Source organism: Neomonachus schauinslandi, chromosome 8 (genome assembly GCF_002201575.2).
Source record: "Neomonachus schauinslandi chromosome 8, ASM220157v2, whole genome shotgun sequence".
Lineage (NCBI taxonomy): Eukaryota > Metazoa > Chordata > Mammalia > Carnivora > Phocidae > Neomonachus > Neomonachus schauinslandi.
In genome coordinates this window covers 3,708,628-3,735,660 of record NC_058410.1, presented here as the reverse complement: position 1 = coordinate 3,735,660, position 27,033 = coordinate 3,708,628, and the positions used below count along the sequence as shown (strand labels likewise).

The 27,033-nt window shown below is 37.3% G+C and overlaps 1 protein-coding gene across 1 annotated transcript in view; it reads right to left on the bottom strand.

Annotated features, from left to right (window-relative positions):
• PDE10A (phosphodiesterase 10A) overlaps positions 1-25,590 on the bottom strand; it is a 175,705-nt gene extending 150,115 nt beyond the window's left edge. Inside the window, exons 1-3 of the mRNA XM_021693209.1 lie at positions 25,498-25,590; positions 25,292-25,346; positions 23,549-23,677 (exon numbers count right to left, since the gene is read on the bottom strand). Coding sequence (XP_021548884.1) covers positions 23,549-23,677; positions 25,292-25,346; positions 25,498-25,590 — 277 coding nt within the window. The remainder of the gene's footprint in view (positions 1-23,548; positions 23,678-25,291; positions 25,347-25,497) is intronic.
• Positions 25,591-27,033: the final 1,443 nt, after the last annotated feature.

Genomic DNA, 27,033 nt, shown 5'->3' with positions numbered 1-27,033 from the left:
TCCCCATAAGGAAAAATAAGTCGATTCACGGACTGTACAGTGTTGGATAAATGAGTTCTCTAGTACCAGTTATGGCATCTGCTGGAAACTATTACTATCTGCAGCCCTGCCTAAGAAGTAGTTGCAACTACAGAAGTGAGTAAAATGTTTACTCACAATAATTAAAATGACAAAAATTAATTTTTCTGAAATGAAGTCATATTTTAATATGTGCTTACTATATTTAAGGCTCTAGTAAAACTCAAGAGGATATCAAGAAAACTATTTTAAATGAGTAAAATAAAATTCAGACATCATTAAAGCAAGATATAAAATAAATTCAAGTAATTTGAAACTGGAAAGGAGCTATGGAAATTATAATTTCTTTCTTTTTTTTTTTAAAGGTTTGTTTATTTGACAGAGAGAGCACAAGCAGGGGGAGCAGCAGAGGCAGAAGGAGAGGGAGAAGCAGGCTCCCCACTGAGCAGGGAGCCCGATGCGGGACTCGATCCCAGGACCCTGGGACCATGACCTGAGCCGAACGCAGACGCTTAACGACTGAGCCACCCCGGTGCCCCCGGAAATTATATTTTCTAACACTAAAGACATCATTCTGTTTAAACAGACAAACAAATGTGAGAACACCTACCTCACGAAGGCTAATACCTGAGACACCCCAGGGGAATCTGGGACCTCAGGGCAGAGGGACAGGACCCAGCCCCTGCCCCCCTCTTCCAGCCTGGCGCCACCAGCCTCTGCTTCCTCAACTGAACTGCTATCTCCACCTGCTTCACAGAAATCATGTTTGGTTTCATGTTAAAGGTATCCCTGGATATAAGAAGAGTTGAATGGAAAATAGGGAAAGAAGAACTCTGCCCTCAGCTTTCTTATAACCTGCAAAACTGAGGAATTTCTAAGAACTCCTGAGGTGCCCATGTTGCAGCTGTGACTGTTGTTAAAAATATTATTTTCCTTCAAGTTGGGGGGTAGAAAATTCTGTGACACAGCTTTTTCCCCTTTTTCTTTTTAATACTGGCTGGTTAGGTTAGGGAAAAAATATCGAAGTACTATCATGGAAACCTTTTTCAAAATGCTCATTTACTTCTTTTATTTTGGGCTCTGTAGTAGTATTACATGGTGCTAGAAAAGTCTGTAAATCTATTTCACAAAATCAAGAGAGTCAACAGGATCTCCGTGGTCCTCACTTTGTCTCGTAACTAAACCACGTGAGCACGGTGCTGTGTTTGCAGTTATAGAAGTCTATTCAGAATGAAACTCTGAGGTTCCCCTGAGCCCAGATCAGTGCTGAATGATAACTTCTGCCAAGTTCTTTCTGAAGAGTAACTGAATTACCTCCTTCTTCAAATATAATTTTTTTTGTTTCTCATAGGAGGTGAACATATTCAGTGTGAAGCATATTCTATCAAAAATCTCAATAGACTAATTGTTACTGTGATCTGAATTTTTTATAACTTCCAAGATGTAAGTCACATGATCAACTAAATATGCCCCCTTTACTTTTCAAAAGACCCCCAAGTCTATCTATCATCTAGAATCACAGATGGTCATTTGATAGACCCTGAGAGAACACTTCTTCAGATTAGCCCTTTGCACATGAAATTAGCAGCAGGAGGTGACTCAGCTCACTACTTTATGTACAATGCTGGAACCAAGTGCTAAGGTGCCCACAGATTTTCGAGCTCAAGCACTAAGAGCCCCCTATTCTCGGGACTCAGACCCAGTCACCAGCATCACAGTGGAAGGAGACACATGTATGGTCCTTTATTTATGTTAGTAGTCAGTCAGCCACTGGATTCATTCATTCAGTAGACTTGCACTGAGTGGGCTAGGGATTAAGAAGAAGAATGTCAGCAGGACACGCCCTGCCCCCAGGAGCCTGCTGATCACAGTGAGCTGGACAGGAGGCTCAGCAAAGTCATCATGGGCGGGAGGTCCAGGAGGCAAACAAGCTGACTTCAAAACCTCTCAGCTCTACAACACAGCATTGTGTTTATGTGGTTAATTGTTTATAAAATTTGCAAAAGTCAGGCATTTTCACCACAGTTGGGAAACACTACTGTCTTTTTAATCTGACCTGTCACATTTGGGGCATGTTGAGAGGCAGTGGACAGGTGTAGCATTTTCAGGATCCAGCTAAAGGGAAACTGAGTTGGCATATTTAACTTGGCTTTAGTGGGATATATTTATGAGCTTCCTGGCCACTTTCATGATAGTTAAAATATTACTCATCCTCCCAGGAATACCCCTAACATGCCCTGTGCCACCTATAACTAGGATAGGAACACTGGATATCAGTGACAAACTGGTTAACATGTGCTGTCAATCCAAAGAAAACATTCCAAACAAAAACTTGAAAAGCCCTAAAATATTCTAGCTTACATATGAAAAAAGTCTGAGGCAGATTTCCCCAAATTTGACAACAATCCTAAAAATACTGACATGTCATTATCAACAATGAGTCATAAAGCTAAAAGAAAATTTTCTAAATTGGCAAAAAAATTTTTAGTTCTCTCAATCATAATAGCAGAAGACTGAATTATTTTTCTATCCTCTCTATGTAAAATGAATTTACAAAACTGTCATACAGAGATCCAAGAGTGTGTAGCAAAAAACCCAAAAAAACAAACAAAAAAGGACTATAGGGATGTTTGAGGGAATAAATTATTATCACATTATATTAATTTTCTGGATTTGTGTGATATTTGTGATATTTTTCAACTTTTCCAAATTCGTAATTTATATTACTTTCCTCAATCCAAAGAAATATTCAACTTTATGCCAAATTTTCTTTAAGGTCTCTCTCCCGTTTCACAAAACATGAATCTACTCCCTATGTACAGTGTCAATGAAGATATGAAAGCAAGCCAGGGATGCTGTGGGCAGCAGATGGGCACATCTAAGTCAATCTGGGAATATCCCCTAAAGATTCCCAGGAAGATGTGATACTTGAATTAAAAAATTTTTTAAGTTTTTTTAAATTGTGTAAAATATACAGAACATAAAATTACAATTTTATCCATTTTTACATTTATAGTTCAGTGATATTTAATATTTCACATTATTATGCAATCTCCAGAGGTTTTTCATCTTGAAAAACTGAAAGTCTGTATCCATCAAACACTAACTCCCCAGCCCCTGGCACCCACCATTTTACTTCTGTCTTTAAGAATCTGACTATTCTAGGCACCTCAAATAAGTGGAAACATATAGTATTTGTCCTTCTGTAACTGGTTTATTTCGTTTAGCATAATTTCCTCGAGGTTCACCCATGTTGCAGCATGTGTCAGAATTTCCTTCCTTTTTAAGGCTGAATAATATTGCCCTGTACACCACATCTGGTATCCATTCATCCATCAGTGGACACTTGCGTTGCTTACACCATTTGGCCACTGCAAAAAATGTTACTATACACACAGAGGCGTAAATACATCTTTCAGTCCCTGCTTTCAATTCTGGGTATATACCCAAGAAGTGGAACTGATAAATCATATGGTAATGTTATTTTTAATTTTCTAAGGAACCACCACACTGTTTCCATAGCAGCTGCTCCATTTTTGCATTCCTACCAGCAGTGCACAAGGGTTCCAATTGCCCCACAGCCTTGTCAACACTTGCTACTTTCTGGGTTTTGTTCATTTTTTTATGGTTATCCTAATGGTTGTGAAGTGGTTTCTCATTGTGATTTTGATTTGCATTTCCCTAATGATTAGTGATATTGAACATCTTTTCATGTACTAACCTGGCAATCCTTGAAGAAACATCTATTCAAGTCCTTTGTTCATTTTAAAATCTGGGTTTTTTTGTTGTTAAGTAGTTTGAGGTTTTTTTTTTTTTAGATATTCTTACCAGATGCATGCTTTACAGATATTTTCTCTTTTTTCATGGGTTGTCTTTTTACTCTGTTGACTATCTCCTGAGATGCATCAATTGAACTTTCAGGAAAAGTATGGATAACCAAAACAAGGGGAGGGGGGGAATGGCATCAATATTAGTTGTACTAATCCTGTGTTGGTATTCTGTGTAGATTACGTGAAGGGTGTGTGTGTGGAGAAACAGCAGTGTAGATGGAAAGGATGCTCATGAAAGCTTAGCCTCTAAGTTGGACAGACTGAACTGTAGCCCAAAGTTCTGCACCAATGCAGGATTTCAGTCATGGGATTAATATGGGAAAATAGTAAGGACAAATGCAGGTATTTACATTTTCAAGCACCCACTTTGACATCAATATAGAAGATAGATTTTAGAAGGTTTTTTTTTTTTTTAAAGACCCCATTTGCGGGCGCCTGGGTGGCTCAGTTGGTTAAGCGACTGCCTTCGGCTCAGGTCATGATCCTGGAGTCCCGGGATTGAGTCCCGCATCGGGCTCCCTGCTCGGCAGGGAGTCTGCTTCTCCCTCTGACCCTCCCCCGCCTCATGTGCTCTCTCTCTCATTCTCTCTGTCTCAAATAAATAAAATCTTTAAAAAAAAAAAAAAAGACCCCATTTGCACCTTAGCCAGGCCTGCTCCTTAAACTGGGTGGACTGGTTATCCCTCCCCACCCCTCCTCCTCTGCTAAAGCCCCGTGCCCCAACTGGAGCACATCTGCCACTGCACTTCTTTACTGTTAGTTATCTTTGGGAAAACCCATCTGATAAAAGTAATGCAACAAAGACATTAAAATCCAGGAACAATAAAACCTCTACGATGTATTGGCAGTTTGAAAAGTGACTGGCTGGATAGGAAAATGTCTTAAATCAATGGTGAGCTCCTTTTCCCTCAGATAGCTAAAACAAAAATACTTTTAAACATATATAAAGTCTTGGGGCGCCTGCGTGGCTCAGTTGGTTGAGCATCTGCCTTCAGCTCAGGTCATGATCTCAGGGGCCTGGGATCAAGCCCCACATCAGGCTCCCCGCTCAGCAGGGAGTCTGCTTCTCTTTCTCTCTCTGCACACCCCCCTCCCCGACTTGTGCACATGTGCTGTCTTTCTCAAATAAATTATTTAAAAATATTTTAAATAAATAAATGAATGAATGAATGAACGAATGAATGTAAATGCTATTCTGCACAAATATACTTGTGGAAATAATTTAGGGGAAAATATTTTACTATAAATCTTAGGGAAGAAGGATTTATGATAAATATAAACTATTAAAGTCACTTTTAAAATATTAAAATACATATATATATATAAAGCCTCCATTTTATTGCAAAATGAAAAAAAAACTTTAATCTGATCACAGAAATACTTCTTCATGAGAAAACTGGCTCTACTTTAGAGGCATCAAAATATTAATAATATCTTGGCATATTTGAAAAGTAGCCAGATGAAGGTATCTCTTTACATTTTTGTCTTGAAATGAGATCATGAAACAAGTGGCAGACTTTGTTGTCTTACCAATAACCATTTCTTCTTCCTCACCAAAAGGTGTCACAAGTTATTAAAATGTTTTTCGTCTGGTAGCCCTGTGCTCAGGGAAGGAGTAATTTTCCCACCCTAGTCAAGGGAATTTTAATTGTTAAGCCAATCATGAGAATTCTGTTTTCCTGGAAAGTGACAGACAGATGGTGCATATTAAGCAGGTGGAGTACATAAAGATGCTCTTCTTCCCACTTTCCACATCTGCAATTGTCTGCGAGCGATGGAATGTCAGGAGCATTGTGAGTAAGTATACGTTGTAGGACAACATGTATAGGCCAGTTCTTCAGCCAGTCAAAGCAGCTATTTCCTTGATTCCAAAAGTTTTGTAAGGTCATACCATACAACCAAATGAAGAGTGTGAGCTCCATTCCTATGATGCTTAACCTACACGTTTCAAATAAAGAATCTGGGAGGCAGTAGGGAAAGGACATCTTCCTTTCTACGTTCAAGCTGATACTAGGCCAGACCAGGCAAAAAGGGAGTAAAACTGTCACCATACTCTATTTTCCCCCAGATGACCTAACTAATCAAAGATGACATCACTCTTTCCTACTGAACACAGATACAGCCTCAGAGTCCTAACAGCCCTACCTCAGTTTCCTCACCTGTAAAATGGGGATGATAATATCCTTCTCCTAACACTGTTGTAAGGATTACCTGAATTAATACAAGCACTTAGAACAGCAGTTCCCAAATAAATATGTATTTGCTATTATATTTTGAAAATTTAAACTTTTATACAAATTTATAACTCTTTACTGAGATCTTTGTGGGTTTTTTCTTTAAATTATTTGAGTAGGCTAAATTGTTTTTTTTTTTTAATCCACAGGCATAATAGGTCCTCTACCTGCTCTTTCCTGTTAAATTCTTGTTTTTTTTTCCTCTTAATAGCATAAAAATAATTTTTAAAAAACTTTTTATAAAAAGTATGGTGGGGTGCCTGGGTGGCTCAGTTGGTTAAGCGACTGCCTTCGGCTCAGGTCATGATCCTGGAGTCCCGGGATCAAGTCCCACATCGGGCTCCCTGCTCAGCGGGGGGTCTGCTTCTCCCTCTGACCCTCTTCCCTCTCGTGCTCTCTGTCTCTCATTCTCTCTCTCAAATAAATAAATAAAATCTTTAAAAAAAAAAAAAAGTATGGTGAGTTTCTGCAATCTTATGGGCTTTGCTACATCACTCATTATCCTTGCTATAAATGTTTACTAGTCAGGGATTAATTTCATTTCATAATGCTTTAGTTTTATTAGTAATCCTCAGTTTTACTGAAACTCTGCATGCCCATATATAACTTAGGCGTATCCCTTCATTCAATAAATATTTAGAGCAAGAATCCTACCTAACAGGATACTGTTCTAGGCAATGGATTTGCAATTTTTTTTTAAACAGTTTTTTTTTATTTACTTTTATTTTTTGACAGAGAGAGAGAGACAGCGAGAGAGGGAACACAAGCAGAGGGAGTGGGAGAGGGAGAAGCAGGCTTCCCGCTGAGCAGGGAGCCCGATGCGGGGCTCGATCCCGGGACCCTGGGATCATGACCTGAGCCGAAGGCAGACGCTAAACGGCTGAGCCACCCAGGCGCCCCTGGATTTGCAATTCTTAAAGCAAAAATTAAATATATGCTGCATGTTACATTTTAAAATGTGTATGGGGAACTATAATAAGTATTTTTAATATGGAAAAATATTAAAAAATATTTTGCATCAAAAATCACTTGCCTTTCTAACTTCCTCTTTAAAGCATCACACACAAACAGAGAAACTAAGGTTATGTATCTTAGAAATTGCCAATAACTTAATATGGTCTAAGTATCTTACATATTAGAATTTCATATAAAGAGTTAAAGAAGAAAGTTCTAATAGGACTGACTCTGGAACTTAATATTCTTAGCCCCACTGTAAAATGACGTACCAAAAGCTGAACAGGCACTACAGTATGACGACAGTCACAGGCCAAACTGAAATCTGAGTACCTCCACTGACATTTAAAGAATTATTAAGTCCATCTCCAATAATTCTCATACATATGTAACTATGAAAACAAATATGGTTATTTACATGTTTTAGATAAAATCTTTAAGTGAAAACATCATATAAATTCCAAAGTAAGGAGTTTTGACTATGATTGATCTAAGGACCCTTGACTTTTCAAACCCTTAGCCTGAGATCAATTTTTCAAACATCCCTAGAATTAATGGTTCCTTACTGATTATAAGCTTTTGGTGTTTACAATTAGTCAAAGATAAAGCATTCCTTTCATCATTTTTATCATTTCCTGTTCAATTGCTTTGGAAGTGTGAGAACTGTCCTTATTTTGCTGGGTCTCTGTTCAACGTTCAGTGTTTTATGAGTCACTCTTGATAATGTTTCATGATTTACACAGATTAGAGGGATGAACGCTTTCCCTGCTCCTGAAGCTGAGCATGGAGCCTACTTAAAAAAACAAAACAAACAAAACAAAAACAAAAGAAAATGTAAAAGTTGTACAGGTTCTAGAAGTTTCCAACAAAACTTTATTCCTTAATGTTTCACAAACCTAGAGATACACTTTTTGCTTCAATTTCAAAAGATTGAGGCACTGCATTAAGATATCTGTAAGTGACTGATACTGACATGACAAACCACAAACAAGTGCACAATTGACCAGAGATTGAAACTTCACTGTATTGATTTGTTTCATACTGAACAAGACACTATAGATTGTGAAAATCCTTTGAAAATACATCTTATCAAGTTTCCTTCAAACCTTTACATAAGTTCACACTGCTCTTAAGATAAACTCCAAAGCCCTTACATACAACCTCAAAGGTCCTGCACAGCCTGTCTCTGCTCACGTCTGCATCCACCTCCTCCGCGATGCTACAACAGAGCTCTTCACCCATGCAGTGCTCCCAACTCACGCTCCCTCTTTTCTTAAACCAGCAAACTCACACTCTCCTGTCCCATAGAACCCTTTCCTTGTCCCAACAAAGTAAGGTCTTCTTGTTACATTAACCCATTAAAAAATGACCTTCCTTGGGTGCCTGGGTGGCTCAGTCGTTAAGCGTCTGCCTTCGGCTCAGGTCATGATCCCAGGGTCCTGGGATCGAGTCCCACATCGGGCTCCCTGCTCGGCGGGAAGCCTGCTTCTCCCTCTCCCACTCCCCCTGCTTGTGTTCCTGCTCTCGCTATCTCTCTCTGTCAAATAAATAAATAAAATCTTTAAAAAAAAAAAATGACCTTCCTTTTTAGCACTTTTTTCCTAACTTTTTCCAGTTTTCTTGAAATACAATTGACATACCACACTGTATAAGTTTAGGGTGTACAGCATAATTTGACAATATGTCCGAAAATGATACTATAAGTTAACATTCATCATCCATATAGATACAAAAAATATATCTTTTTTCTTGTGATGAGAACTTCTAGGAGCTACTCTCTTAACAACTTTCCTTTATATCCTACTTCAATGTTAACTACAGTCATCATGTTGTACATTATGTCCCTAGTACATACTTATCATACAACTGGAAGTTTGTCCCTTTTGTCCACCTTCCTCCAAATCGCTCTCAAACCAATCCCACCTCTGGTAACCAAAAATCTGATCCCTTTTGCTGGGCCATTTTTTTTTTTTTAATTCCACAAAAAAGTGAGATCATGCAATATCTACCTTTGTCTGTCTGACAGCACTTAGCATAATGTCCTTAGGATCCATCCATGTTGTCACAAGTGGCAGGATTTCCTCCCTTTTTATGGCTGAATAATATTCCCTTGTATACATACATTTACCAAACCTTCTTCATCTGTTCATGTGTTAATGGACACTCAGGTTCTATCCACATCTTGGCTGTTGTGAATTACGCTGCAGTGCAGATAAAGGTGCAGAGATTTCTTCAACACGGTGTTGTCCTTTCCCTCATCTATATTCTCAGCAGTGCAACTGCTAGATCACAGGGTAGCTCTATTTTTAAATTTTTGAGGAGCCTCCATACTCTCTTTCACAGTAGCTGCACCAGCTTGCATTCCCACCAACAGCACACAAGGGTTCCTTTTTCTCCACACTCTAGCCAACAAATTGTTATCTCATTTTTTTTTTAAATTTAAGTATTTTAATTCCAGTATAGTGAACATACAGTGTTATATTAGTCTAAGTTGTACAAATAGTGATTCAATACTTTCATACATCACTGTGTGCCCATCTCGAAAAGTGCTCTCTTTCATCCCCATCACTTATTTCCCCCAACCCCACCCACCTCCCCTCTGGTAAACATCCGTTTGTTCTCTTCAGTTCAGAGTTTCTTTCTTTTTTTCTTCCCTTTGTTTTGTTTCTTAAATTCCAGATATGAGTGAGATCATATGGTATTTATCTTTCTCTGACTTATCTTGCTTAGTATATAAAATTCCATTATATATACGTACACACACACACACACACACCCCACATCTTTATCCATTCATCTATTGATGGACACTTGGGCTGTTTCCATAATTTGGCTAATGTTGATAATGCTGCTGTAAACATAGGGGCGCATGTATCCCTTTGAATTTTTTTGTATTCTTTGGGTAAATACTCAGTAGTGCAATTACTGGATCGTAGTATAGTTCTACTTTTAATTTTTTTTTTAAAGATTTTATTTATTTATTTGACAGAGAGATAGAGAGCACAAGTAGGCAGAGAGGCAGGCAGAGGGAGAGGGAGAAGCAGGCTCTCCGCCGAACAGGGAGCCCGATGCAGGGCTTGATCCCAGGACCCTGGGATCATGACCTGAGCCGAAGGCAGCCGTTTAACCGACTGAGCCACCCAGGCGCCCCCTACTTTTAATTTTTTGATGAACCTCCATACTGTTTTCCACAGTGGCTGCACCAGTTTGCATTCCCACCAACAGCACAAAACGGTTCCTCTTTCTCCACATCTTTGCCAACACTTGTTTGTTTTTGATTTTAGCCATTCTGACAGGTGTGAGGTAACATCTCATTGTAGTTTTGATTTGTATTTCCCTGATGATCAGTGGTGTTCAACATCTTTTCAAGTGTCTGTTGGCCATCTGTATGTCTTCTTTGGGAAAATGTCTATTCATGTCTTCTGCCCATTTTTAAATTGGATTATTTGTTTCAGAAGTGTTGAGTTCTAGAAGTTTTTTTTTTATATATGTATATTTTGGATACTATCCCTTTATCGGATATGTCATTTGCAAATATCTTCTCCCATTCAAGTAGGTTGCCTTTTATTATGTTGATTATTTCCTTTGCTGTGCAGAAGCTTTTTATTTTGATGTAGTGCCAACAGCTTATTTTCGCTTTATTTCCCTTGCCTCAGGGGACATATCTAGAAAAATGTTGCTACAGCCGATGTCAGACCTTATTGCCTATGTTCTCTTCTAGGATTTTTATGGTTTCTGGTCTCACATTTAGGTCTTCATTGCATTTTGAGTTTAGTCTTTGTGTATGGTGTAAAAAAGAGATCCAGTCTTCCCAACACCATTTGTTAAGTGACTGCCCTTTTCCCATTGGCTATTGTTTCCTGCCTTGTCAAAGATTAATTGGCCATACAGTTGTGGGTTCATTTCTGGGCTCTATTCTGTTCTATTGATCTATGAGTCTATTTTTGTGCCAGTACCATACTGTTTAGATTACTACAGCTTTGTAATAGAACTTGAAGTCTGGAATTGCAATACCTCCGGCTTTGCTTTTCTTTTTCAAGATTGTTTTGGCAACGTGGGCATTTTTGTGGTTCCATATAAATTTTAAGTTATTTTTGTTCTAGTTCTGTGGAAAATACTATTGGTATTTTGGTAGGGATTGCATTAAATCTGTAGATTGCATTTAACATTATTTTAACAATATTTGTTCTTCCAATCCATGAACACAGAATGTCTTTCCATTTCTTTGTGTCCTCTTCAATTTCTTTCATCAATGTTTTAGTTTTAGGGTTAAGGTCTTCCACTTTTTTGGTTAGGTTTATTCCTAGGTGTCTTTATTATTTTTGGTGCAATTGTAAATGGGATTGTTTTCTTAATCTCCTTTTCTGCTGCTTCATTATTAGTATATAGAAATGCAACAGATTCCTGCACATTGATTTTGTATCTTGCACTTTACTGAATTCCTTTATCAGTTCTAGTTTTTTGGTGGTATCTTTCATGTCATCGGCAAACAGTAAAAGTTTTACTTCCTCCTTACCAATTTGGATGCCTTTTATTTCTTTTTGTTGTCTCATTGCTGTGGCTAGGGCTTCCAGTATTATGTGGAATAAAAGTGGTGAGAGTGGACATACCTGTCTTGTTCCTGAACAGAGGGAAAGCTCTCAGTTTTTCACCACTGAGTATGAAGTCAAGCTGTGGGTTTTTTATATGTGGCCTGTATTATGTTGTGGCATATTCCCTCTAAACCTACTCTGTTGAGGGTTTTTATCATGAATGGATGTTGTACTGTGTCAAATGCTTTTTCTGCATCTATTGAAATGTTCCTATGTTTTTTTTTTTTGTCCTTTCTCTTATTGATGTGATATATGATGTTGTTTGATTTGCAAATATTGAACCACCCTTGCATCCTGGCAATAAATCCCACTTGATCGTGGTGAATGATATTTTTAATGTATTGTTGGATTCAGTTTGTTAATATTTTGTTGGGGACTTTTGCATCTATGCTCATCAGAAATATTGGCCTTTAGTGCTTTTTCGCATTGTCTTTTTCTGGTTTTGGTATCAGGGTAATGCAGGCCTCACAGAATGAATTTGGAAGTTTTTCCTCCTCTTCCATTTTTTGGAATAGTTTGAGAAGAATAGATATTACTCTTCTTTACATGTTTGGTAGAATTTACCATTTGGTCCTGAACTTTTGTTTGTTGGCAGTTTTTTGTCTACTGATTCAGTTTCATTGCTGGTCATTGGTCTGCTCAAATTTTTTTTTTTTTTTTTAAGATTTTATTTATTTATTTGAGAGAGAGAGAGAGAGCATGAGAGGGGGAGGGTCAGAGGGAGAAGCAGACTCCCTGCCGAGCAGGGAGCCCGATGCGGGACTCGATCCCGGGACTCCAGGATCATGACCTGAGCCGAAGGCAGTCGCTTAACCGACTGAGCCACCCAGGCGCCCCTCAAATTTTCTATTTCTTCCTGATTCAATATTGGAAGGTTATAGGTTTCTAGAAATTTATCCACTTCTTCTAGGTTGTCCAATTTTTTGCATATAATTTTTCATAATATCCTCCTATAGTCCTTTGTATTTCTGTGGTGTCAGTTATTTCTCCTTTTTCATCTCTGGTTTTGTTTATTTGAGCCCTCTTTTTTTCTTCAGTGAGTGGCTAAAGGTTTATCAATTTTGTTGATCTTTTCAAAGAACCAGCTCCTGGTTTCACTGATCTGTTCTACTGGCTTTTTTTAGTTTCTGTTTTATTTCTGCTCTAATCTTTATTATTCCCTTCCTTCTAATAGGTTTGGGGGTTTGTTTGTTCTTTTTCTAGCTCCTTTAAGTCTGAGGTTGTTTGAAATTTTTCTTGCTTCTTGAGGTAGGGCTATACTGCTATAAACTTCCTTCTTAGACCTGCTTTTGTTGTATCCCAAAGATTTTGTTGCATCCTTCTCTCTTGTCTTTTTGATGCTAGCCATTCTAATAGGCAAGATCTGATACCTTAATGTCATTTTGACTTTCATTTCCCTAATTGGTGATGTTGAGTATCTTTTCATGTACCTGTTGGCCATTCCTATATATTCATTGGAAAAATGTCTACTTAGGTCTATTTTTCATTGAATTATCGTTTAATGTTCCTGTTTTAGGTTTTGGTTTTCTGTTTTGTTTTTTTTTTCCTATTGAGTTATATGAATTCCTTATATATTTTGGATATTAATCCCATATCAGATAGATGGTTTTCCCATTCCATAGGTTGTCTTTTCACTGTAGATTTTTTTCTTTTGATGTGCAAAAGCTTTTTTAGCTTAATGTAGTCCCACTTATTTATGTTTGCTTTCATTGCTGTGCTTTAGGTGTCCCACCCAATAAATTGTTGCCAAGACCCATGTCAAGGAGTTTTTAACCAATGTTTTCTCCTAGAAGTATTATGGTTTCAGGTCTTACATTTTAATCTTTGATTCATTTTGAGTTAATTTTTATGAATCATGTAAGACAGAGGTTGAATTTCATTCCTTTACATGTCAATGTCCAATTTTCTCAGCACCATTTAATGAAAAGACTGTCTTTTCTGCATTGAGTATAACTGACTCCAATGTCAAATATCAGTTGACCGTATATGCTTATTTATTTCTGGGCTCTCAGTTCTGTTCCTTTGGCCTATTTGTCTGTTTTTATGCCAGTATCATACTGCTTTGATTAACGGATCCTGAAATCAGAAAATGTGATTCCTCCTGCTCTGGTCTTCTTTCTCAGAATTGCTTTGGCTATTCATAGTCTTTTGTGGTTCTATATAAATTTTAGGATTGTTTTTTCTACTTCTGTGAAAACATGCCATTGGAATCTTCATAGGAATTGCACTGAATCTATAGATGGCTTTTGGTAGTATTGACTTTTTTTAAATTTATTTTTTTTATTATGTTATGTTAATCACCATACTTTACATCATTAGCTTTTGATGTAGTATTCCATGATTCATTGTTTGCATATAACACCCAGTGCTCCATTCAGTACGTGCCCTCTTTAATACCCATCACCAGTCTAACCCATCCACCCACCCCCCTCCTCTCTAGAACCCTCAGTTTGTTTTTCAGAGTCCATCGTCTCTCATGGTTCGTCTCCCCCTCCGATTTCCCCCGCTTCATTCTTCCCCTCTTGCTATCTTCTTTTTTTTTTTTTTTAACATATAATGTATTATTTGTTTCAGAGGCACAGGTCTGTGATTCAACAGTCTTACACAATTCACAGCGCTCACCATAGCACATACCCTCCCCAATGTCTATCACCCAGCCACCCCATCCCTCCCACCTCACTCCCCACTCCAGCAACCCTCAGTTTGTTTCCTGAGATTAAGAATTCCTCGTATCAGTGAGGTCATATGATATATGTCTTTCTCTGATGGTAGTATTGACATTTTAACAATATTAATTCTTCCAACCTGTGAATACAGGATACCTCTCCATTTACTTGTGCTTTCCTCAATTTCTTTCATCAAAGTCCTGTAGTTTTCATACTAGCGATCTTTCACCTCGAGTAAATGTACTCCTAAGTATTGTATTCCCAATGTATTCCTAATTTTATTGTTTTTGATACTACTGTAAATGAAACCACTTTATTTCTTTTTCAGATAATTTATTCTTTGTGTACAGAAACAGTACTGATTTTTGTATGTTAATTTTGTATCCTGCAACTATACTGACTTCATTGATAAGATCTAACAATTTTTTGGTGGAGGTCTTTAGGGTCTTCTGTATGTAAAATCCTGTCATCTGCAAATAGAGACATTTTACTTCTTTGTTTCCAATTCTGATGCCTTTTATTTCTTTTTCTTGCCTGACTGCTCAGGCTAGGACTTTCAGTACCATGTCAAATAGGAGTGGCGAGAGTGGGCACCCTTGTCTTGCTCCTGATCTTAGAGGAAATACTTTCAACCTTAGCATATTATATAATTTATTTAGGGTGGGGAGACTGGGTAAAACTGGTCAAAAGTTACAAACTTCAAATTATAAGACAAATAAGTACTGAGGATATAATGTACAATATGGTGACTATAGTTAACATTGCTGTATAGAATAATTGAAAGTCACTAAGAGAATAAACCTTAAAAATTTTTTTGCCCCCTTTAGAAACAGTAAGTTCATGGGGCGCCTGGGTGGCTCAGTCATTAAGCGTCTGCCTTCGGCTCAGGTCATGATCCCAGGGTCCTGGGATCGAGCCCCGCATCGGGCTCCCTGCTCAGCGGGGGGCCTGCTTCTCCCTCTCCCTCTGCCTGCCTCTCTGCCTACTTGTGCTCTCTATCTCTCTGTCAAATAAATAAATAAAATCTTTAAAAAAAAAAAAAAAAGAAACAGTAAGTTCCATTACAACTGAATTCATGTCCAATACTTAACAAATGCTAAGCACATAGTAGATAGTTGGCAAATTTTAGTAAAATGAATTAATTTTAAACCTAAAATGATGACTCTGGGACAGAAATTGAGCTGTGTATTTTTCTAGACCGCATTTCAGCCACCAACTTCCTATGTAACAATCTAAATGACCAGTGATAACATATTATGAGGGGAGAAGCAAAATGCAGAAAAAAGCCAGTAAGGGATTAGTGAATATACATTGTTTATTATCCCTTGCGATGGAAAAGCAGCCAAACAAGCAGAGGATAATGGTTTAAACTACATTAGAATTATTGAAACCTGGGGAAAACTTTCCCTACAAGAAAAACTCCAGAAGTTTCTTTAAATGTTTACTCTATTTTTTTTAAATAAAAAAGCAACATATATGAGAATATAAACTTCCCGGGCGCCTGGGTGGCTCAGTTGGTTGGGCGACTGCCTTCGGCTCAGGTCATGATCCTGGAGTCCCGGGATCGAGTCCCGCATCGGGCTCCCTGCTCAGCGGGGGGTCTGCTTCTCCCTCTGACCCTCCCCCCTCTCATGCTCCCTCTATCTCATTCTCTCTCTCAAATAAATAAATAAAATCTTTAAAAAAAAAAAAAGAATATAAACTTCCCTATAAATCCCCCAAATCCAGAAACAACCACAATGATATATATTTTACTAGCTCTTTGTCTACACAATTATATATGATTATTATCTTGTAAAAGATTGTAATATATCCTGTTCTGCAACTCACCATACTTTAATGAAGCTATCAATTAAAACACCTATTTTGGATGGGTAGAGTTCCAAACTCTAGTCTCCCCCGCCGACACTTTTCCTATTACAGTCAATGCAGAACATGAATAACCAGTTAAAATGAGAGTAGAAAGAAAAAATGTTAACACTATCTTCTTCCATTCTTAAAATAAGAAAAAATATTTTCAAGATATGAAATCCATAGCAAAACTATTCCCCAATATATCAAAATTGCCAGTACAACAAGAGCAAATAAACAAACAAAAGTCTGAAAACTTAAAAAAAGGTGGGGGAGTGCGACCGAGCATATTCATCTTAACCAACCGCTGCTTGCGTTGACCTGTTGGGTTCACCCTTTGCTTTCAACCACCCTGCCTTCTATCAAATTGCTTCTATGCAGAATTTCCCATACCAAACCCTCCCTCCTCTCCAGGCTAGCCTACAAGTAAATCACAGCAAGCCCTGCCGCCCTGCTTTTGACCCTACTGCTCGCCCAGCCAACCCAGGACCTCGTTTGCTCTTCCACAGGCCTCCAATGCCCAGGACAGTGGTTCTCAAAGGTGAGTTTGCACTAGCATTACCTGGAAGGGCTTGTCAAAGCACAGACTACAGGCCCCACTGTAGGAGTTTCTGATTCCAGGGGTCTTAAGTAAGGTAAGGCCAATGGCATTTCTAACTAGTTCCCAAGTGATGTCCATGTTTGTGTGGGGAATCACACTTTGAGAATCAGTGGCCCTGATGAAGAACCAATTCCTACAAAAAGCTGTCTCAATTTTCATACCTCTTGGTGTCCTCAGTTCTCCCAGCATGGTCTTGAAAACCCACACCACACCACTCAACACTGGATTACACAGCCTTGGTTGCTGTATTCTCACAGGTTCTCACCTTCTTTCCACACCAGAAGATTATAAATCCTTCAAGGGCAGTAAACACAAGAAATATGGCTCCTGTGACTCACAGGGAACCAGGACACAGCAAATAGACAGACATACGTGCTTAATACAGAGGCCCCATCCGACTGGCTAAAAACAATGTGAATCTTAAAACCTCAAGCAAATTTAATTCTACTAAAAATTTCTGTTTGCGGGGCGCCTGGGTGGCTCAGTTGGTTGAGCAACTGCCTTCAGCTCAGGTCATGATCCTGGAGTCCCGGGATCGAGTCCCGCATCGGGCTCCCTGCTCAGCAGGGAGCCTGCTTCTGCCTCTGACCCTCCCCCCTCTCATGTGCTCTCTCTCTCATTCTCTCTGTCTCAAATAAATAAATAAAATCTTAAAAAAAAAAAAATTCTGTTTGCTATATTATGGTAGATGTTTTCAAATATACCAGCAACAAATCCTGAAATAACCTTATTCTGTGATTATGTGTTTATTATTTGTCTTCTCCTATCAGAAAGTGACCTTCAAGGGAACAAGTTTATATTCCTTGTTCTCCAATTATATTTCCATAGTAGGGACTCAAGAAATATTTGTTAGTCAGCATACTGAATGACTAGCTAGAGAAATGAGTACTATTTGCTCATATTCTAGCTACAACCTGGCCACTCAAATGTATGTTTCTAGAAATTATTATTCAATCTTTAATCAAATAATCTGGATCATTGTTAAACCTTCAGAAGCTTTTAAGGAGTAGATTGAAAAAAAAACAGAAATGGTTATACCACTCATCTCACAAGTTTTCATTTTAGTTTTCAAATCTGTGTTAAGTGAAACAAAATTTTGAATGCTGAAAGGAATTCTATTAAATAGATTCAATGATTTTATTTAATTTTTTTTTAAGATTTTATTTATTTATTTGACAGAGAGAGAGCTGCAGAGCACAAGCAGTAGGAGTGGCAGAGGGAGAGGGAGAAGCAGGCTTCCTGCCGAGCAGGGAGCCTGACGTGGGGCTCGATCCCAGGACCTGGGATCCCAGGATCATGACCTGAGCCGAAGGCAGACGCTTAACGACTGAGCCACCCAGGTGCCCCTAAATAGACTCAATGATTTTAAATTAAGCATCTTGTTCTACTACATGTGCAATTAGAAAATACAACTCGTATAAAAAGAAACACCAATGAAAACAAAGTATTTTCAAAAATCCATTAGCTCCTAATATTTTCATTCATTAAAATCACTTATAAACAAAACTTTAACTTAGGAAATGTAGTAATGATGTTGAATGTACAAATAATAGCTACCACTGATAGGAACTTTATAGACACTAGAAAAACTGCTTCAGAAATCAATCTAGCTTGTAACAAAGCTATTAAAATTGTTTGAATTAGTTTCATAATTACTAACAACATTTGTGATGATCTGAATTAATCTTTAAAGTTATCAAAATCCCAATCAACTTGATAAGATTGCTACAGAGCCCAAACACTCTCAAGAAAGAATATATTAAGATACATCTTTGCAATAATATGAACAATTATCAGAATTAATGGAATACATCAAGTAACTCTTTGCAAATAAACTTTATTCCCCTTCCAGTTACCAGATTGTGAATTACATTTATTTATAATTCAAACAAGGCATTCAACACATTTTATTTCCATTCCAAAAAAAAAAAAAGAAAGAAAAGAAAGAGATATGAAATTTCTATGTGAAAATGTAATTTCCATATTTGAGATGAAGCAATTTCAAGGAAAAGAAAGTGCCCAAAATGAAGTTCCAAGTAAACCATTTCAATGATTTTTTTCCTTATTCATGACATATATTAACAGTTAACACATAATTTTTATTGTCCTACTTACTAAAATCTTCTAACACTGCATGCTTTGGAAAAGTAATTTGTGCCCCATTATTTAAAATCCCACCACATTATAAACACGAGTACAGAAAACATCTGTTATATACTAAGCAGACAAATGCTATTTAATCTTCATTTCAGGCTGCATATAGTAGGTTTAGGGGGCATGATTTAAATCTCACTAATTTTAGGTATGAAATATTTAGTAGTTTTATTTGAATGAAAATTATTCCATCTCTATAATCATGGAGAGGTGAAAAATACATAGTAACTATATTCTTTGAGTAAAAAAAGAAAACATTCATGTATTTGTTGAAAATATTTAAGGCAGTTGACAGTACCCATATTTTCATTATTATTGGGCATTTATAGGTACACTGATAGTGATAGGGTCTGCTATTTAATATTTTAGATATATAAGCACAACAATAATAGATAAGCACAATAATATAAGCACAATAATAAACAAAAATGTTTAGCGAACCCCTCCACCATGCATCATATTATGTCTAATAAAATTAGACATAAAAGATGACACTGCTACTCATAATTCTTAAATGATCTGGGTTCAATCAATCACTCTCTTGAATGCCAAACAGTTTCCCTTTAGAATATGAGTATCACAGTTACATTTTGGGGATTGTAAACAAAATCCATGTATTTAAATATTATTCTAATACCAGAAGATGCCAAATATAGTATACCGACTTCCAGCGTTCTCACTTCTTCACACACCCCTTCTGATATCACCAGCATTGTCCACTAACAGTTTTTTACATTAGAAGCCAAAAGGGGACATTGCTGATGGTCAAGGTAATTCATGATCCTCCCTGAACATAACTGAAATACTGAAATGGCATTAGGGATGTAAAACTGTATTCCATCTTAGGATGTTGTCACAAGATTCACCATCCCCTAATGTTTATTGATTAATTTTATATTTACACCTTGATACTTGTGTAGACGTTAAATAGTTTAGTAATCGGAGGCCTGATGCATGCCAGCTGGGCCTGTCAAATGTAGAATTCAGGATCAGAGGTCCACCTTCAAAAGGCAATCTGCCTCACAACTACCGATAGAACTTTATGCATTTAAAATGCAAGTGCTATAAAAGCAATAAAATTAAACCGAAAACAGTAAAGTAAAGACTTCAGAAATTTAAATCTCTGAAGACATGTGGTGGTTCACCCTTTCCCAACCCCCTTTCTCTGTCAACACAAAGCAGAGTGATCCACTGTGATGTGGACCCCCCCACAGCCCACTCTGGCTCAGAGACTCCAGCCTGGACTATGCTCGACCTCACTGTCAGACTAACCAGAAGGACTACTCTCTTCCTCTATTTGTTTGACTGCAAGCTCCTCAGAAACATAACCACCGAGTACCTCAACCGTGCTTCACACATAGTTTGCTGAAAACATGAAAGACAAGGTACCTTGAGGGATTTAAAACTACGTATTACATAACCCCTTCCCTCAAGAAGCTTTTAAACGAGTAGTGGGGAGATAAGAAGAGCATACGAGTAGTTCCGGTATCAGGCACAATATGAAAACCAAGTGAAGAACAGAGGTTCACCTGGAGGCTGACAATCTAACTTAGTTAGATAGACTCCATCTATTTATTCGTTCATTCAAAAATGTTTAGCGAACCCCTCCACCATGCATCAGGCGTGTTGTTGGTAAGGGACACAAACATAACCATGACTCCCAGTCTACGCCCTCCAGTCACTGTCAGCTCAGAGTCACTGTCTGGGGACTGTCAAGAACCAGATGCTGGACCTCCAGGGATCCTTTAGCTACCCTCAGTGCAATTTCAAAATCTGCCAAATGACCAGACTGCCTTACCTTCACTTGTTGTAATCAGACGGAAAGGGTTGATATACGTGAAACTCCTTGGAAATGACAACTGCTCTATGGTCACCCAATACTGATGCATTGTAAATACTGCCACAGTTCAAGTAAAACATGCTACGCATTCTCCACTTCTTCAGCATTTTGGCTCTGTGCACTAAGTGAGTAGGTGCTCAATAAAATACTAAATGAATGAAGAAAAACTAGCTTTTTTAACAGTATGACGTCATCATTAAAAAAACACAAGCAGTGTGAAAGTTGACCATTTTAAAAGCAAACATAATTTTTAATGCAAATAATCATCCCATTATTCATTTGTTTAATAAATCTGAATTTTCAAACATGATCTTTCTCTAAACAGAATATACCATTACACAATTTCCCCCACAGTGTAGATCATTTCCACATGAGGCTGGCTTATCAGTGGTTAAAAAAGAAATAAAATAAATGTTTAGTGAGTACTTATACTGTATAAAGCATTGTGCAAGTTATTTACTCCAGCACAGTTTTCCTTGGTTCATTTTCTTTTACTAAACTGACACAAAATAAAATAATCTGGATAGGCCTGTCCCACTCATTTTCAACAAACTATTCTCCCAGAACTTCTAGCTGTCACACTTTGTTCCTGGGTCCGCCATGGAAACGGAAACACTCCCTAAAAACCCTGTCCACAAAGATGTCCTTCCTCAAAACATTTTCAATGGAGCAATTTGGAAGGAGAATAAGGCCTAGTTGAGGAAAACACAATTTTTAAAAAAATAATGAGGAGGGAGCAAGGGAAAAGAAACAAAATGCTTCAACTGACCACTACCTTAATCCATAATTACATAAATGAAATAAAGATATTTAGCTGGCTTTCTGTATTTCAAAGAAAACTGGGCAATGCCATTCACACAAGATTCGTGCTACACCTCGTTCCTACACCCTCTGCAAGGGCTGCGCTACAGAATCTCACTGAACATAAAGTGGATGTCTTGAGATACATTCTCGTGATAAACTCCCTGGGAAGAAGGGGTGACAGGGTCCCACCAGGCTGCAGTGGTAGAATGAAAGACTCCGGTTTGCACTTGCACTGCAAGCTGCCTGCATCCTTGGGCTGTGTGTGTCCCCACCACCAGCTTGGAAGCCCCAAGTCACACCTCATTCAAACTCTTTTTGTTCCTGATCCCTGCAACCATCTGTAGCCCTCTGCAGGGCCACCAGCCAGATCATCTCCGTCCAACCACAAGTTTTTCTTCAGGTATAACTGAGCATTGCTTCAGTTACACTCAGCTATTCTTAATAATCATTTAACTCTTGAGTATATGTACTCAACAGTTTAAGGTATTATTTGATTAACTAATACAGAAAACAGATTTGAAAGATAAGGAATGACACATTCAAATATTTATAAAAATCTAAGAGTTAACTATCATTGTAACATTAAAAGAGTATGCAAATTTTTTCATTTTCTAGGACCTATCCTCAGTTTCCTATCTCACAAATATCCTTTATTCTTACACTATATCATGATCCATCATTACATAGCAAGTTGAAATCTGCATCTTTATATGATGTGCCTAAAGCACAACGCAGTCATACTTTTGAAAGTGTCAAACATCTCAATTGTTTTCAAACGTTTGAGGTTTGTAATAACTGAGATATGCCATTTCAAGCTTTGTTTTTAATATTAAATGTTATGGTTGTTTTGAAAAGAATACATTTCTCTGACGTATTTATATTTCTCTCTCCCTCTCCCTTACCCCTCCCTCTCAATCCATAAACACACACACAACATACTCATGCACATCTACTTTACTTTAAGTGGGCGCATGGAGCCCAATGAGGGGCTCAAATGCACGACCTTGAGATCAAGACCTGAGCTGAGATCAAGAGTCGGATGTTTAACCAACTGAGCCACCCAGGCGCCCACACATGTACTCTAAAATCTAATTTGTGCCTTGATGCCAAAAGCTCTCTTCTGGAAATATTTATCTCTTTAATATAAAAATTATGTCAGAAAATTACAGAAACTTTGAAAACGGAGGAAAATCAGCTCCAAGCAGCATACTAGTACCACAGTTCTAATAGCATAACATTTTATAGTGATCATTTTTAAACTACCGGCATTTTTAAGCTTTATAGCATTTTGTTACACTAAATAAATTTCCAGAAAAATAGCATGTATTTTTGTTTTTAACATAAAAGTTCTTCATATAGTTAAAATCATGTAACATAATTTTCTACTATAAGAAGAATATTCATAGAAATAAGTCCTATTTAGCCAAATATAGATTCATTTAAAATTAAAATCATACTAAAATATTCAAATCCAATCAAATCCAATACATTAATACATATTCAACATAGAGGGAAATTTATTTCACTTCACATCCCCTTCGAGCCCACATTTCTTTTTTTTGTAAATATAACAGCATCTTAAGTTCATGAGTGTGAACAAAACATCTAATGCAAAGTCAAGAGTTCTTTACCTACTGTGTCCATAGAAAAATTGTTTAAAGACTTCTTTTTGTAAAAGTAATAATATAAATATATTTTTGAAATATAAAGAACATTGTGCAATCATTAATAACAATCATTAAATAAAATCAAGTCTAATATTGACTTCTGCATTTTTCAATATGGTCATGTCTAAATAAATTTTCAAAAGTTCTTTGCAAGTTTTTTTGAGTCAAGGACCTTATTTATTTCCCCTCATTCTAACTTATTTTATCTTTTTAAACAGAATAAAACTTTCACAGAATTAAAATGCCAATTTTGTCTACTTTATATGTTACTTTCCAGCAGTTTTCTTGTCACTATAAACTAGAAAATAATCCACACTCAATCTGAATAAGATCTTACCTTCTGGTTTGTTGTTTTTCCTCTTCAGCCATTTTTCTACAGTCTCTGCACTAACACTTTCAGATACAAATTCGTCTAACACCTGGGGATGAAGAGAAAGATATGCCTTCACTTTTTCATCTGTCAAACCTGTAAAAGAATTAGAAAGAATAAAATTAACCTAGATGACACCTTCATAAGCATCAAAAATATAGAAAAATGACACATTATGCTAAGATTGATTTAAGATAGAAAATGAATGTAAAGATATATACACATACAATGGAATATTATTCATCTATGAAGAAGACTTAAGTTCTGATACATGTTACAACATGGAGGAACCTTGAAAACAATATGGTAAGTTAAAAAAAGCCAGACACAAGGGATGATTATTGTATGATTCCACTTACATGAAATAGCTAGAATAGGCAACTTCATAGAGACAGAGCAGATTAGCAGTTACAGTGAGCTGAGGGAGGGAAGCATGGGAATTATGACTTAATAGGTACAGAATTCTGTTTTGGGTGAAGGCCAAGTTTTAGAAGTGGACAGAGGTAACGGTTATAGTACATGTTGCGAGTATAATTACTGCCACTGAATTATAGACCTGAAGTGGTTAAAATGGCAAATCTTATGTTATGTATATTTTGCTACTATGAAAAAATAGTAAAAAAGACAAAGGTTAAATCTTTAGCAGTTTTAAACTATAGACATCGTATCACGTGACAGCTGTTTTCCAAGAGCAGATCCCAGTGTTGTCCTGGAGGCCATGGTGCACTTCAACGCTGTAAAGGTAAGCCCTACAAAGTACTTAGACCTTCCTGTAAATAGTTACCATAGCTTTAATTCGCAAGGTAAGTGAAACTCTAGCCAGATAGGCGAACAGGAGAATATAGTGCTGGTACATTTTAGGTGCTAAAACAATGTTTACTGAATAGATTCCTATCTTTCACTGTTTACAGCACAAATTCTCCTTTCTCTCAGGGGCACTGAATCCAGTGATAAAACTAGTATTCAGCTCAGAGTAATTGACATTTGTCCATTCATATTCCATGTAAGTAATCAGTTTCACTGAAATATTTTCAGTCTAATAACAACTGTTAAATATACATAGGATTTTCAAACACAGTACTTCTACACATTTTCATGTTGAACATATAAAATCATATGTTTCGAAACAGGCACTTCATGTGGGTATGCCATTCATTAGACAACTCCAAATCACAAACAGGCTATCAATAATTATTACTCCATGATGGCAATTATTTTTACTGTTATATCCTCTCTGTGAATTATTCAGTAAATTACTACCATCCTTCGGGATAGTCAGGTAAAAAAGGAAGCAGAAAATTGTCCTTTCAGAGGCAGAAAAGAAGAAAAGGAAGCATATCTTTATGACTCCAGGGAACAGGCTGCATGTTCCCACCACCAGACCAGCCACACAATTAACACATGTTAATTAGTTCTGTTGGGGACTAAAGTCACAACTGTTAGGATTCTTCAAGAGAATGGTAAGTTGAGAAGGCAAATAATTTTTTTCAATGAATCCAGTACTTCCACAGTCAATTTAAACTATAGATAGACAGATATGGATATATAATTATATAATTGTATTAGATAAAAGAAAAATAAGACCCCCATCTGTGCTCATGTGGCAAAAGACCTCCAGTGATGTAAAATTCAATTTGAGAAATTCTACAAGGTGCTAAAGATAAAAGCCTGAATAAAGTAAGACAGAGTTCTCCTGACAGAGTAAATTACAGTCCTCAGATACGAAAGGCACAGGATATTGAAGTAAACTAATAGCTGATTTGACCTTCAAGAAGATAGACAATGAGAACTTCCCATTCTCTTCAATCATGTCCTTCAGTCTTTCATAGCTGACATTTGATTCCCTCTTAAAACTTCATCACTTTTGTGACACAACACTGTATTGTTCTTATCCTAACTTCTGATTTGCTCCTTACCTCTCCTCTTCCATAACCTATAATGATGACAGCAAAATCTGAATCAAGAATTGTACTATCTTTTTCATCTCCAGTTCTTGGGTATTCTTCCATCTTGCCTCAAAATTAAGTGAGTCATCTCTGTCCCACATCCTCCCAAAGTGATTTCAACTCTCAGCTTTACTCTCTCTGCTCCTGGTACTCTCCATTTTCCCAGAGACCCAGGCTGGAAATATAAAGTCATAACTGACTCATCCCCCTTGTCATCTCATTTCATCTTAGTGCATGATTATACAAGTCCTGCTTGCCATATTACATATCAGATTAAAGGACTTGCGTCTAAAATACACAAAGAACACTTAAAACTCAACAAGAAGATAACCCAATTAAAAATGAGTCAAAGATCTGAACACATGTCATCAAAGAAGATACAGATATGATAAATAAGCATATGAAAAGATGTTCATCTGTCATTAGTGAACTGAAGTTAAAACAAAAATGAGATTCCACTACATGCCTATTAGAATGGCTAATATCCGAAAACTGACTGTCAATTTTGGCAAGGATATGCAGCACCAAAAATTCTCATTTGCTGCTAATAAGAATGCAAAATGGGAGTTACTTTGGAAGACTGTTTGGCAGTTTCTAATAAAGCTAACTATAATCTTACAATATGACCTAGCAATCACACTACTAACTATTTACTCAACTGACTTGAAGACTTACGTCCACACAAAAACCTGCACGTCAATGTTCACAGCAGCTTTATTCATTACTATACAAAACTTAAAGTACCAAAAATGTCCTGCAATAGGCAAGTGAATACACAAGTTGTGGGATATCCATACAATTAAATATTATTTAGCAATAAAGAGAAATAAGCTAATGAAGGGTGCCTGGGTGGCTCAGTCTGTTAAGCATCTGCCTTTGGCTCAGGTCATGATCCACTCTTTCTTCCTTCGCCCCTCCCCCCTGCTTGTGGGCGTGCACATTCTCTCTCTCTCTCTGATAAATAAATAAAAATCTTTTTTAAAAAAGAGAGAAATGAGCTAACAAGCCATGAAAAACATGGATTAGGCTTAAATGCATATTGCTAAGTGCAAAAAGCGAACATGAAAAGGCTGTATATTGTGTAATTGCAATTACAACATTCTGGAAAAGGCAAAACTACAGCGAGAGTAAAAAGATCATTGGTTGCTAGATGTTCGAGGGGAAGGGATTAAGACTGAATGGCTGAAGCACAGCACATCTTTTATGGTGGTGAAACTATCCCATATGATACTATAATGGTGAGTAAGTGACATTATGTATTTGTCAAAATCCACAGATGTTGTAAAATTTTAAGAAATCATTTAGAAAGTCAGGCTACCCCAGAATGGAAGGCAGGATATGGCACAAGAATCTAAATGTATGACAAATGTATAAAACAACCTTACTGAAGGAGGTGGGGGATAAGGTGCTGACCTGAGTAACTTTAGAAATGAGTGGAATCTGCTCAGTGGGAAGTCTGCTTTTCCCTCTCCCATTCCCCCTGCTTGTTTTCCCTCTCTCACTGTC